The sequence below is a fragment of the Asterias amurensis genome, chromosome 3, assembly GCF_032118995.1.
Source record: "Asterias amurensis chromosome 3, ASM3211899v1".
In the NCBI taxonomy this organism is placed as follows: Eukaryota; Metazoa; Echinodermata; class Asteroidea; order Forcipulatida; family Asteriidae; genus Asterias; species Asterias amurensis.
The window spans coordinates 15,198,864-15,213,790 of record NC_092650.1 but is presented as its reverse complement, the minus strand read 5'-3'; the positions used below and the strand labels follow the sequence as shown (position 1 = coordinate 15,213,790).

Genomic DNA, 14,927 nt, shown 5'->3' with positions numbered 1-14,927 from the left:
AACCCCAAAAATAAACACCCTCCAGGATAGAAATTTACTGGACCCTTACAAAATAATTTCAATCTTCTCATTGAAAAAGTATGTTGACAATTTAAAATTGTACTTTGGGAGCCTTTACTAGTACTGAAATAGTGCCCTTACCTTCGATACTGTACAGCTTGAAATGAGAACTGGGAAGCCCAACAATCTTGTGCTGCCTGAAATATCTACAACCAGGTGAAAGTTTATAGAAAATTAGATTTGTTGTATTATCAAATAAACCACACAGCAAATAATAATAATTATATGCAAGTCTTAAAGGATTTGTGTACTTTTTGTAACACAAAACCAATTTTCCACAGATTTACATTAAACTTTACACCGTTTGAAGATATTATTAGTAGAAAGCGTACCTTAAAATATCACTTGCTGAGGTGCTGTAGTTTTTGAGAAATGAGTAAAACAATGTCATGAAAATACGTTTTTATATGCTAAAGTAATTTTTGTCTCATGATCACTGAGACGAAAATTATTTTCATGACATTGTTTTACTCATTTCTCAAAAACTACAGCACAGCAAGTAATATTTTAAGGGAAGCTTTCTACTATCATTATCTTCAAACTGTGTAAGTTTAATGTAAATCTATGGACATTGTGTTTTTTGTCCTACAAAAAGTACATAGAGCCTTTAAAGGCACTGGACACATTTGGTAATTGTAAAAGACCAGTATAATCTCACTTGGTGTATCTCAATGTTATGCACAAAGATGTAGTTACTTCAAAGGGAATAATTTCTTATATTGTAATATACTATCAACAGCTCCCCATTGCTGGTTAGCAAGTAAGTTTTTATGCTTTAAAGTTTTTATGTTCTCAAGTTTTAATTAGGAGACTAATTTATTTTGCAGAAACTACTGTGTAGGTCCTGAAACTTGCTGAAAATATTTAAAAATATGGTGAGTATAATTATCAGTATTTTATACCAAACCCGATTTGCAAAATTGTATAATTTGGTGATAGTGGAGTTGAAATGTATGACATGTAGTATTGAAATTATTATTATTTATTATGCATTTGCTATTCATAGTAAAAGCATATCACAGTGTTTACAATAGAAAGATAAATGTATTTCCAGTATGTTGAATCTTTGGTTTCAACACCAAAAATACATACTTATAATAATGAAAGGAGTTTCTGGTAAATTACAAAACTGCAATACTCCTTACCTTATCCAAGCTCTTCACACCAAGGAACGTTTGCATCTGGCCAGCGGAGGAGGTCAATGAACTATCTTCACCTGGAAAAGAGAACGAAACAAATGTCAACACAGTGTTATTACTCTTGGTTGTAACAACCGAACTCAGCTGTTGCGTTTTTTCTTTTAGGTTTCCAGCCGTCGATTTCACCAAACTCTTCATAACTTAGGATTAATCTCCGGACTTAGGACGAGTTAAGTGTCGCATCCAAATATGTAGGACGCATTGAACCCATCCTAAGTTAGGACAGCCCAGGTAAAAATTCCAGTTGAACCTAGTTAACTGGGGTCAACTGGTTCAACTGGATAGTGACCAAACTCGTCCATTTTCCATATTAACCAACTGGTTTGGACTAGGTTTAACTGTGTTCAACTAGGTTGAAATTATAAACCAGTTGGTCTCTGTCCATTTTCCATATTAAACCAACTGGTTTTAACTGTGTTTAACTAGTTTATCAACTGGTTTCAACTAGTTCCAGTTAAACCCAGTTTAACTAGGTTCAACTGGAATTTTGACCTGGGAGGTTACTCGTGTTAACTCGAGTTAGGATCAGTCCAAGCGTTTCGTGAAATCAGCGGCAGATACAGTTTAGAATTCAGTTAGTCTTGGAACAATTGTTTTATCTGTTGGATGACCACCGAGTCTCTAGCAATTTATTCTAGCTATACATGTACATGTGCATACCAACTGCCGAAGAGCGAACTGCAAATGTTTTTGAGTTTTCAGAATCTCCAAAAATCTTCGTGAAGATCTTAGTGATGTCATCCTTCAAAGCCTTTGAGAGATCAGTCTTGGATACCAAGTCAACCACTCTGCAATAAAAAAGAGGAAGATGTTGAGGATAGTTATAATACTCGGGTCTTATAAGGCGCTTTATCACACCCCTTAGGGTTGTCTCAAAGTGCTTGGTATTATTATTTCAGCAAGGTATGTGGAGCTACAGATTCAAGTATAAGACCTATTCCTTTAATAGCACCACGAAATGGTTTACAAGTGGCTGTAAGGCTATATGACCAGGAACACCATGGCGAGCATTATGACCAGGAACACCAGGGCGAGCATTACGTCCAGGAACACCAGGGCGAGCATTATGACCAGGAACACTGGGGCGAGCATTATGACCAGGAGCACTGGGGCGAACATTATGACCAGGAACACCGGGGCGAGCATTATGACCAGGAACACCAGGGCGAGCATTATGACCAGGAACACCGGGGCGAGCATTATGACCAGGAACACCGGGGCGAGCATTATGACCAGGAACACTGGGGCGAGCATTATGACCAGGAACACCGGGGCGAGCATTATGACCAGGAACACTGGGGCGAGCATTATGACCAGGAGCACTGGGGCGAACATTATGACCAGGAACAACGGGGCAAGCATTATGACCAGGAACCCCTTCTTTTTGCGATTAAGTGCACTGGGTTCTTTTATGTGCATTACACAGCACATGACAACAATGGCTTTATGTCCCATCCGAAGGACGAAGGACGCAGCAATGGTTAAGTTTCTTGCTAACGGACACAAGTGTTGGGACACGACTCTCAAACCCACACTCTGCTGAACAGTAACACAAGAGCTTGAGTACGGTGCTCTTATATGCCAGACCCCGACTTGAGACTTCATTATGAGCTTTGACTCCAGATACATTTGTGATGAGATCAAGCAATATGAGGAATTTTTTAACCCAGGTAATTTTTACACTTTTTTTACACTTTAAAAGCTGTTAAAGCCCCATGTTTAAGGTTTAAAGGCACTGGACACCATTGGTAATTACTCAAAATAATTGTAAGCATAAGAACTTACTTGGTAAAAGCAATGGAGAAATGTTGATAGTATAAAATACTGTGAGAAACAGCTCCCTCTGAAGTACCGTAGTTTTTGACAAAGAAGTAATTTTCCACTAAAATATTTGAATTTGATTTTGAGACCCCAGAATTAGATTGTGAGGTCCTCCGAAATCAAGCATCTGAAAGCACACAACTTCGTGTGACAAGGGTGTTTTTCTTCCATTATAATCTCACAAATTCAACGACCAATTGAGTTAAATTTTTTACAGGTTTGTTATTTTGTGCGTATGTTCAGATACACTAAGTGATCGAGAAGACATGGTCTTTGACAATTATTTGCCATAATGAAATACATGTCAACTGAATTGAATTGAATTGAATATTGAAATGAAATGCACCCAGTTATAGTCACCTTTCACATTCTTCTTTAAGATTCCCCTCCCTGATGGTACAAGAAACTTCACTCAGTTCTGTCACAGCCTTCTTTATATTTGGGTTGTTCTGTTTACATCAGATGAAAGAAAAAAGGTTGTCTTCAATAAGCAATTAGCGAGTTTGATTTGAATAATGTCTGGTACAATGACTTGCTTAGTCTCAATGTACGGCTTACATTTGAATTCCTCAGACTATAGAGACAGTTTCTATAAATGTCAAATGGTTCAAGGCAAGCTTTGGTATAGACCTTTATCACGCTGTCACCACCTTGGTCATGTTCCCTGTTTCCAAAAACAGTAATGAGTGCTAACATTCATTGCGCATGGCACCAGACTATTTTTTCGGCCAGCCTCAGTTTGGTTACCATGAGTTAGAATGGAGTAAATCAAGATGACCACACCGTGATAAAGGTCTATAGCGACCTCCAGATGAGCTAACCCTGGTACCATTGTGCCATACACATCCATTTAAAAATTGTGTATGGGTGTTCACCGTCTCTTAAGTACCTTCGCAAAAGCTTGCTCCTAACCATGACATAGCAACTATACATACATACATGTACATACAACTAAATATTTATAAAGCGCCTTTACATCAAGATCAAAGCCCTGGAAAGAGCAAGACCAATGGAACCACAAAATACAACAAATTACATCTGATACAAGTGGGTTTTGAGAGATTTTATTGAACAATGGCAAAGAGTTACAATTTCTGATGCACAGGGAGCTTGTTCCATATTCGCGGAGCAATAAAGGAGAAAGTCCGGTTGTGAGCAGATGAGAGTGTTCTGATGGTTGGGTGTTTGGTCAGGCAAACAATGTCTGGATAGTCTGAGGAATTCAAATTGAAGAGGTAACTTGCGATCACTCACATCGTTGTACCATCATGCAACATGCAAATGGATAGTATTTAAACTGAAGCTACAGTGTTTGGATGGTCAGGTTGGCGTAGTGGTACCATTCCTCGTCTTCTTCCACCAGGACCCTGGTTCGAATCACACCGGTGACACATTGGTGTATAAGGCAAAACAAAAACTAAAATAAAATATTCCTTATCCCGATGCAAAATTATTAACTGTTAATAATGATGCAAAATTATTAACTGTTAAAAAAACAAAATGTATACATTTCCCGTGTGACAAACAAACCCTGGCGATGTCAGTCTCCTGACGATGACTAGAGCAAGCTAGTCGAAACATTAAGACCAATTCAGAACTGACTCCGCGGCAGTACAGTTAAATACGATCCTATAAGCTAAAGTAGTAGTCCAGTCTATTTTCTATACCATCCGCCCTGGTAATAGTTAAAAAGCAGGACAGTTCTTTTCAGAGCTGAGAAGTCTCCCGAACCTCCGATTATCTACTCCGCGGCAGTAGAATAAAGCAAGACAGTTCTCTAAGAACAACTCTACCTGGCAAGTAGAGAAACACATGGTGTTACCGCAAACCAAATACACATTGATACCTCACCATGCAATGCCTCAAATCCTATAAACCCTGGCTTGATAGATATTCTATAATTCCAGCCTACCTTTAAATGTTTGTCGAATGCAGCCGTCGTTATGCAGAAACCAGGTGGAACTGTGTACTACATGTAGATTTAGGAAGATAAATTTAAAGATGCTATGTCAGATTTTTGGCTGATTTGACCCAAAAATTTTGATTTAAAATTCAATAGGTATTTTGATGGTGGTCGAGAAAGTTACAAGCTTTCATTTGAGCCATTGCTCGAAAAAGTCCGCCAATTATTAGTAGCAGTGAAATAAAGTGCTCAAAATTAGTTTTTGTCGGGATCCCGACAATATATCACGTGACCAATTCTTGAGTGTTTTATAAGAAACGTTTTAAACTTTTGTCATGGTTCATGACCATTAAAAGTAAAATGTTAAACTTTTTTTCATTAGAGCGGGTGATACTCTTTGAAATACCATTCACTCAAAAAAATCTATTTTTTAATGTTTGGGGCCAATAGATCTAAATGAACACAATTATGACAAAAACTTCTGAGATGATGAGTGAAGTGATATGGGTCTAGGAAGTAATTAAGGCGATTACGATGGTTGATTTCCTAGCTCCTGACTTTATTCTTTCATACCACTTAATAGAAGGTAGATAACACAGTAATGTACGATATACATGTACATGAGCAGGATAAAGTAGTCCCATATCACAACAATGAGATTTCACAAAATTTAAAACTCTGGGTGGGAAGCTGAAAAGGTGGTCTGTTCCCTGAAAAATCTGTTTACTAGACCATGATTCTAAAGATAATGAAAATCAGTGATAATGATGAACACTATCGAAGCTTCATTATCCATACGCCTTTCTTAATATTTATGCATGATGTACGTCACAATGCCAACTCAAAACGAGGCGGTGGGTGCAGCCACTGCAAGTGATGGGGGACGTGCGCCCATAGCCTCATTTTGGGTAAGGATTATGACGTCATGCATAAGTATTAAAGACAGTGGACGCTATTGGTAATTGTCAAAGACTAGCCTTCACAGTTGGTGTATCTCAACATATGCATAAAATAACAAACCTGTGAAAATTTGAGCTCAATCGGTCGTCGAAGTTGCGAGATAATGATGAAAGAAAAAAACACCCTTGTCACACGGAGTTGTGTGCTTTCAGATGCTTGATTTCGTGACCTCAAGTTCTAAACCTGAGGTCTCGAAATCAAACTAATGGAAAATTACTTCTTTTTCGAAAACTACTCCACTTCAGAGGGAGCCGTTTCTCACAATATTTTATACTACCAACCTCTACCCATTACTCGTAACCAAGTAAGGTTTTATGCTAAGAAATATTTTGAGTAATTACCAATAGTGTCCACTGCCTTTAAGAGAGGCGTATTGAGACTGATTGGCAATCAAGGCTGATGTTCACATATTAGTTTTATGATAGGTTTGCAGAGTCGCTCTTAATCTATTGGATCGGCGCGACTCTGGCATGACTCTGATGCGCCTGTCTGAAGCAGTTGTTGTTTCATGCTTTATGCAGGTTTTAACAAGGTGCTGTATGTGCAATCTGCTGCCGACATGAAACAAAAACACTGGATATAACCATTCTCAGACTGTGGACATTAATGGTAATTGTCAAAGACTAGTCTTCTCACTTGGTGTATCTCAACATATGCATAAAATAACAAACCTGAAAATTTGAGCTCATTTGGTTGTCAAAGTTGCGAGATAATAACGAAAAAAAAAACACCCTTGTCACACGAAGTTGTGTGCTTTGAGGTGGTTGATTTTGAGACCTAAAGTTCTAAATCTGAGGTCTCAAAATCAAATTTGTGATAAAATTACTTCTTTCTCGAAAACTATGGCACTTCAGAGGGAGCCGTTTCTCACAGTGTTTTATACTACCAACCTCTCCCTATTACTTACTACCAAGTAAGGTTTTATGCTAATAATTATTTTGAGTCCACTGCCTTCAGCGATAAGTGTACTTTTTTGGTATACTCTGCAAACTTTACCTCGACAGGCATTTGGCTCTGCAACTCCACTAGTTTTGCAAGTTGTGATCCTTTCCCGCCAGTCAAATCTGACACTTGGCAGGCCCTCTCCAACAGTGACACAACAAGCAGCGTCAAATCTTCAGGAGGCACTGCGTCTGTTTAATAATAAGAACAACAATAAAAATATTTATGAGTTCTTGTTAAAGGCACTGGACACTATTGGTAATTACTCAAAAGAATCGTTGGCATAAAACTTACTTGGTAACAAGCAAAGGAGAGCTGTTGATACATAGTATAAAACATTCTGAGAAACGGCTCCCTCTGAAGTAATGTAGTTTTTGAGAAAGAGGTACTTTCTCAAGAAAATAATAAAAGGCTTCAACTGTGAGGCCTTTTATTATGCATCTGAAAACACACACAAAGTTGTTCATTATTCTCTTGCAACTTTGATGACCGATTGAGTTCAAATTTTCAAAGGTTTGTTATTTTATGCATATTTTGGGATACACTAAGTGAGAATACTGGTCTTTGACAGTTACCAAATGTGTCCAGTGTCTTTAAGAGCAGTTTACCATAACCGTATCAGTGCGCTTCACATTAGTGCCATGTTTAACAGGCCAATAAAATAACATTCCTTTCTAAGCAGAGTAAACAGCCCGGGCTACTCGTAGGTACACATTAATGCTCATGGGGAGAAGCAATTATGGGGAGGAACAATTACATTAAAGCATCTTGCTCAGTTAGGGCAAAAAATTAAAAAAACATTATCCAAAATGCAAAAATCAACATCTAGTAAATTTTGTGATGAGCGACACCACACTGTGTTTACCTGGTTCTCTGTACAACATCGGCATCGATTCCTTTGCTGGGACTAACTCGTTTCTTACTCCATCATATCTATTCATGGACGACAGAAATTCCTTATTATAAAGTTGGATTTGAAACCTTGTATGGTGGACATACAATCGAGTACAAGGTTCGCAGTAACATCTATGCAAGTAGAATTTGAAACTTTTGAAAGGATTTGTGCGGACTGGGTAAATCAGCCTTAGTTTGATATATAGTGAGAATTTTGTGAGTTTGAGTAATTTGGTCAAAAATGAACAAAAAACACCCCGGTCACAACATTTATAATTTGGGTCGACAATTGACGGTTTGAAATAATACAGAATTAATGGACTACTGAAGACATTTTATTTCTGTTGCCTGGGTAAATTAGCCATAGTTTGAAATAGTTATATCAAGCTTTTTGTGAGTTTTAGTTTGAGAAGCTTTTAGCTTCATTAGTCGTAAATGTTTGAGAAAAAAAAAGTGAAAATCACAAAGCAATGTTTTTAGGAGAGTTGCGAAAACATGAGAGTTTCGTGACATTGTTTACTAATATTTCTCAAAAAATATACAGTACCTCAGCAAGTAATATTTTAAAGGAAGCTTTCTATCATCATTATCTTCAAACTCTGTAAGTTTAAAGTAAATCTGTGGACATTGTTCCAACAAAAAGTAGGTACCCAAACCCTTTAAAACTAAGAGGAAACACTGCGTGTACAACAATGTCAAATTCTCTTTGGTGGGAATGTTGGCTCTGAAAAGAGCCATTGTGGTCTTGACGTTTCGAAGAGTATACTCTGTCGAGACCACACCGGCTCTTTTCGAAGCCAACACTCCCACAAAAGAGATTTTCACATGGTTGTACCCTCAAGTTAACTATTCATTTATAGTTTCCTCTCAGTTATCCACACCATGCAAAGCTTCAAACAATACTTCCTTTAAAACTATTGTACCTTCTTAGCGTCTGACACACGCCCCATCCTTCTATACCGTTTACAGTGAAGCGGCTCATTCCCTCGCCTATCTGCACACACCAGTCGCTGCCCATATTAAAGTGCATAGTCTCATCCGTAGTTACCCTAATGTCCATTCTTAATCCATCTGTACCAAGTATACCACGACAGGTAAGGAGAAAAATCATGTAGCAAGATAGTATAAATAATAACAAGAGCAGAGAATTGTGCTTTTCTAGTAAGAATAAATAAAATAAAACAACCTGTGACATACATGTCACATCACAAGATGCTTCGTAAAGCATGAGCCTGGTTCGGATTCTACAAGTTCTTATGTTAGTCAGTGTTATAATAATTAAAGGAACACATTGCCTTGGATCGGTCGAGTTGGTCTTTGAAAAGCGTTCTGTAGCCGTTTGTTATAAAATGCATATGGGTAGAAAGATGTTGAAAAAGTAGAATATAATGATCTACACAAACATGCCTCGAAATTGCGCGGTTTTCTTTTCACCTCGTTGACAAACACAGTTGGTCATTTATGGGAGTCAAATTTTTGACTCCCATAAATGGCTGACCGTGTTAGTTTGCGACGTAGAAGGAAAACCGTGCAATTTTGAGTTATACTTGTGTGGATCATTATATTCTACTTCTAAAACATCTTTCTAACTACATGCATTTCATAACAAACGGTTTAAAACGCTTTTTATAGACCAACTCGTCCGATCAAAGGCAACGTGTTCCTTTAAATTTGCATCGGGATAAAGAATATTAATTTTAAAATTTTTTTTTTTTTTTACCCATACACCGATGTGTGTTAGCACTGTATACTCAGTACTTTCTCGAGTCCTGTGAAAAAAATATCACAGGCATGTTACTCGGGTGGGATTCGAACCCATGACCCTTGCAATTCTAGAGCAGTGTCTTACCAACTAGACCACCGAGGTTGCCCGGTAGCTAGAGGCAGTTCGAATCCTATGTTTCGGCAGCGGGTACCGCAACGATATAATAGATGTTAAATTTGCATCGGGATAAAGAATATTAATTTTTTTTTTTTTACCCATACACCGATGTGTGAATAGCACTGTAGTTAGTTCGTTGATGTGTTTGTTTGTTTGTTTGTTGAAATGTCTGTCCATGGGTACGGGGACAAAGCTCTTGCTTCACCCTGGCTCTGGTGATTATTTTTACCAGCCCCGTGTAAATCGCAAGTATGTATATATTTGTAGGTACCTCAATTTTCACGCCTTACATATACATTTAATCATGGCAACATTTAAACAAGCGTAACTATCTTTATCCCAAGGCCACAACCCTGCCAGTTTTAAACAAACGTTCAAGTCCTCAGCCCACTCTTCTATTTCCTCACTAACAAAACCAAAATAAAAAAGTGTTACCCTCAAGAAGGACGTCAAAGGTAAAGTTCTTGGGTATTTCTTCAGAATTCTCCATCAGAACGGGTAATGGGAGGTTGACAGAGGATGCATTGACGACCTCGCCCATCACTTTCATCAAGAAGCCTTTTTGTTCGCTTGAAGAAAAAGAAAAAGTAAACAAATATAAACTCTTGGTAATTTGATTAAAACTGCGTAAACATGAGCACAGCAACTTGTACAGCCTGGTTCCTCCTTCATGCAAATTAGGAAAAGCAAAGCAAAGCACATTCTTGCAATTGCAATTGTAAAGCAGTGAGAATGCCGTCTTGAAAGGAGGGATAGAGACCTGTAATTTGTGACCCGCTCTGTGAAAATGAGTCAGATGTAGGCAATTTCAATAATTTAGTTATATGCATGGCTGGAAAGAACACATCAGCAGCAGTAATTTGGTATGTGTCTAAGCTTTGGGGTGTATCGCGTAACTGAGTTACTCCCGTTTGAAATTAGCCACTACACCATTTTTTGTGAAAAACGAATTACAAGTAAAATGATATTTTAAACTAACATTGTGTGCAAAAGGATACAAATTAGACTTAAGTATGATCACAAAATTGTTGTATTCATAGCTTTATTGCCTAAAAGTAAGTGTTCAAAATGCTAACCATGCAACTAAAGATTTTAAAAAAGATTTTTTTTTGTCTTTTTTTTTCTTTTCTTTTTTTTACATTTTCCACATTAAACTGTGCATAACTTAAGATTGCATTGGGCGGCATCTGACTCATTTTCACAGAGTGGGTCACATTTATGTTTAAATCGTCACAAGAAGAAAAAGAGTTCATCACAAAATTAAATTTGTCTTTTGCCTTCCTCTTTAACTACTTACTTTGACTTGTATCCAGGTGCACATGAGGCCTCAATGTATAAACAGTTACCGTTCTGTGAAAAAAATAGAAAAACAAGTAAATGTTGACCAGCAAATACTACGCATTGCATGTACTTTTATAAAGACAGAAATTTAACGACTTGTCTACAAGACTACAGCAAATGATGAGGTACCTAGCCCTTACATTGACAGTCTCGCTATTTGTCAACAGCTTTGGGTTTTTTTTTTTTGGGGGGGGGGAAGGGAATATTTAAAAAAGTTTCGTTGTGAATTAGTTTAAATGAGTAAAGTAAACTTCTCACCTCCAACACAATGTAGTTTGAGATACGGGTATGAAAGTCACCAAACTGTTGAGGACCTTTGGCGAAAAAACAAAAAGAAATAATGTCACAAAATATTACAACTGTGAATGAGTCCTAATAATTACAGGGCCTAATTTCATAGAGCTGCTCAAACACAAAAAGTAGTTTAGCACAACAAAATTATGCTTACCCAAGTAGAGTCTAGTTCTCACCTTTGAGAAAGGCTCCACAGGGAAATCACTCTGGTTGGACTAGAAACCATTACCATGATTTCTTACAACTAGACCACCGAGATTGCCCAGTAAATATAAAGGCAGCTCGAACCCTATATTTTAGAAGCGGGTACCAATACTCCAATTCAATTCCAAATTGGTTTATTTTCATATAAAAATACAAGACCAAATAAAAAGTCATAGACTAATGGCATTTGGTCAACAACAAAATTACATCAAAAATATAATATTTACAAGTTTACATGATAAAACAATAATATTGAAAATATTACGAGAGTTAAACAGACATCGCATTTTCGTTTCTAATAATAGACTTACCTATGAGACGTTCTTTGACACCACGCATGACCACTTTAGTCTCGTCTCCATCGTCAACTTGAACAACTCCATGGATCATACCAAACTGGGTATAGTGATCCTGCTGCATGCTGGAAGAGATCAAAGTATTTAATAGACCCTTCCCATGAAATATGTAAATTGCACATAGTGCGTGCGCACTAACATTTTGGTTGGCAAAATGAGGAAACATCGCGCTGTTTTGTACCCGGCTCATGGATGCATGACGCAGACGCGATTGCGCGTCTGCTTAGTGCACAACTCTATGGTGTTTGCCAACCAACAGGGTCTGTACGCATGCGTGAATGTAATTAGCATATTTCATGGGAAGGGTCCATTACCGTACAAGTCATGTCAACAACGATAAGTTACATCAACCAGTCCAGTCAAGCTCAGGATTCTTAAAACCAGGCATTTTATCTGACAAAACTTAGCAATGTCCGTGTCTAAATTGGGTTATAAGCCAAATAAAAATAAAAACGTTTTAAGCATGCCCGTCTGTTCCTTTTTTCTCCAGTTTTCTTTTATAAATTAAAACAAAAAATGCATTATAAAGGTCTCAGCAACAACAACAAAATCATTTTGAAAAATAGTCCATCCATTTGTATTAAAAAATGTGTCGGCGCCCCTTTTAGAAATAGACCTCCTCCTTCCTTTTAACAACATTTTTTGCTAAGTACAAGTTTTCTGTGCTAAGCAAGTTTTTGTGTTAACATGCTTACATGACTTACCACTGGTAAATCCACCGTTCTTGGAAATGTGCACATGCTCAAAATGAAGTTAAAACAATGGAAATTTACCGCATAAGTTTGCTGCCTATGTTCAAAAGTCTCCCATTGCCTTCTTGATAGATGGAATGCTTCTCAAACTTACGTTTTGAGCTTGGCGAACCATTCTTGAGTCCATTGTTCTTTTGCTAGACCCTCCGCTTCAAGACTGGGATTGAAGTCTGAAGCGAAATCATAAAATGTTGTGAAAGTACTCCACCTGAAAAAAACAAATCCACATCTTATCTTAGTACATCCATTTTGATCCTTTAAAGGAGTTTGATACATTATGTAGATCAAGTTTTTGGCCATGACATGATTCCATATACTCACTGTGAATGAAGAGGTATGAAACATTTACCTGTAGAAGTTTCAGCTTTATTACACTTCAATTTTGTGAGAACAAAAATCAAATCACAGAGCAATGGTTTTCAGTTGAGCAGCATAAGTCTGAAATATTTTTCAACTCATCGAGCTGAAAATTTATTTCATGACATTGTTTTACTCATTTCTCACACACAGCGTCTCAGTAAGTAATATTTTCAGGGAAGCTTTCGAGTCATGCACTCATTTACATATAGATAGAGTCCTCATGGATTTTTTGGAAAATGACTAGTCTGTAACATCAAGTTGAAAAATGGTGTAAAGCATCATTTATTTGATACTCTTTCAGATCAAAATTTTAAATGCGATATGATTGGACAATATAAAAAACCGATGGGTCTATACAAGAGGAATGTCAGTCAAAATAATAATAATTTGGGGGGATAATCGTCCTTACTCGCAGCTAGAGCTGAATTGCCAAGGACGCGGCTACAACGTGTTCGAGAAGCAGGCATACAAGGGCGCATTCAGCTGCCAGCCACATCAACCCATTATGACCACAGAGCACAGCCAAGATCGAATTCGAAAGTGTTTGATTTTTTCCTGAGGGCGGAAAACCAGATAGTCTGGAAAACCCTTGTGGCACAGCAGAGAACCAACTCACAACTCAACTCACATATGACCCTGATAGATAGAGTTTCCAATAGATAGAGTCCTCATGAAGTTTTACAACAAATGACAAGTCTTTAAGATCAATTCATAAATACCTTAGACAGTTTCGCTATTCCTAATGGTAGAGGGCGCGTCATGTGGGGGTGTTTAAACCTTTGATAATGAACAGTGTTTATACCGGTTGTGAGCGGATACTCCGCGCTAGTCTTGGTGCAAGACGTTTCTTGTTACGGGGGATGCGAGCGCTGTTGGTAAGTTTGCCGCACTGTGTGTGAAAGGAAAACAAGAACATGATGTTGCACCAAGACTATACGCGCATACGCACAAACGGAGCCGGAAACTGTCGGAAATAGGCGTCTCAGTCATAACAATGCAACACACAGCGTCGAGCATGTATGTACTACAGAGCTCAAGTACGTCGGAAACGGATAAGTTTTACAGAGTTTCTTACTTTATTACGCCTTTTAACCAAAAAGGCATTTATGAATGGGAATAAAAGAGTATTGACTCCTTTCACAGCCGTTTAAAACCTTGCAGGGTTGTTGCCGTGTGATAAAGGCCCTCGCCTTTGGCTCTGCAGGCCTTTATCGCACGGCAACGACCTTGCCGGTTCTAAACGGCCATGAAAGACTGAGTCAGTGCACTTTTATTCCCTTAGTTAAAATGGTGTATTAAGCATAATTTTATTTTGTTGGAGTCAAAACAATCTACTTACAACAGGCTGCAGCGAACATGAACTGAGGGTCTCTCATCCTTGGTATGCCATTCTTGACGTATGCCGACCCTTTGAAGAAAACAACATTTACAATAATAATATTGAACATTTCTAGTGTGCCATGTCCGTCAATGACGACACTCCTGGGGTCGATTTCACAAAGAGTTAGGACTCCTCTTATCTCGAGAGTAACTCGTCCTTACTTAGAATTAATCTTAAGGTCTGCATGCTACAGTGCAGGGTTGGGACTCGTCCTAAGTCCTAAGATTAGTCTTAAGTTAGGAAGAGTTTTGTGAAATCGACGGCTGGCGCTAAAAACAAGAACTCTGCTACATGTATGTGCTTATGTACGCGACTGCCCATTCGCATCTGTCCGGGCTACGAAAACCTTAAGTTCGACTTGATTGACGTACCTAAAAAAGTCTACGCGCATTTTAAATATGACACTTGCAGTTTGTACGCACATCAGCAGATTGTGCGTTCACATTTGCTGCATTTTTTGGTTCGATGACACATAGAAAAGAACAAACGCACTATCATGCAAATAGCCGCACAATTGCCGTACAAAATTTCAAGCTTTTGTATTGGTTTGTACATAAACATGGATGCGCCCACACGGC

The 14,927-nt window shown here is 38.0% G+C and overlaps 1 protein-coding gene across 1 annotated transcript in view; it reads right to left on the bottom strand.

Annotated features, from left to right (window-relative positions):
- The window catches only part of LOC139934497 (rifampicin phosphotransferase-like), a 46,755-nt gene that overhangs the window by 29,611 nt on the left and 2,217 nt on the right, over window positions 1-14,927 (bottom strand). Inside the window, exons 3-16 of the mRNA XM_071928751.1 lie at window positions 14,308-14,376; window positions 12,703-12,816; window positions 11,812-11,921; window positions 11,261-11,316; window positions 10,959-11,011; window positions 10,097-10,230; window positions 8,703-8,850; window positions 7,751-7,818; window positions 6,940-7,076; window positions 4,993-5,049; window positions 3,441-3,529; window positions 1,920-2,047; window positions 1,206-1,276; window positions 142-206 (exon numbers count right to left, since the gene is read on the bottom strand). Coding sequence (XP_071784852.1) covers window positions 142-206; window positions 1,206-1,276; window positions 1,920-2,047; window positions 3,441-3,529; window positions 4,993-5,049; window positions 6,940-7,076; window positions 7,751-7,818; window positions 8,703-8,850; window positions 10,097-10,230; window positions 10,959-11,011; window positions 11,261-11,316; window positions 11,812-11,921; window positions 12,703-12,816; window positions 14,308-14,376 — 1,299 coding nt within the window. The remainder of the gene's footprint in view (window positions 1-141; window positions 207-1,205; window positions 1,277-1,919; window positions 2,048-3,440; window positions 3,530-4,992; window positions 5,050-6,939; window positions 7,077-7,750; window positions 7,819-8,702; window positions 8,851-10,096; window positions 10,231-10,958; window positions 11,012-11,260; window positions 11,317-11,811; window positions 11,922-12,702; window positions 12,817-14,307; window positions 14,377-14,927) is intronic.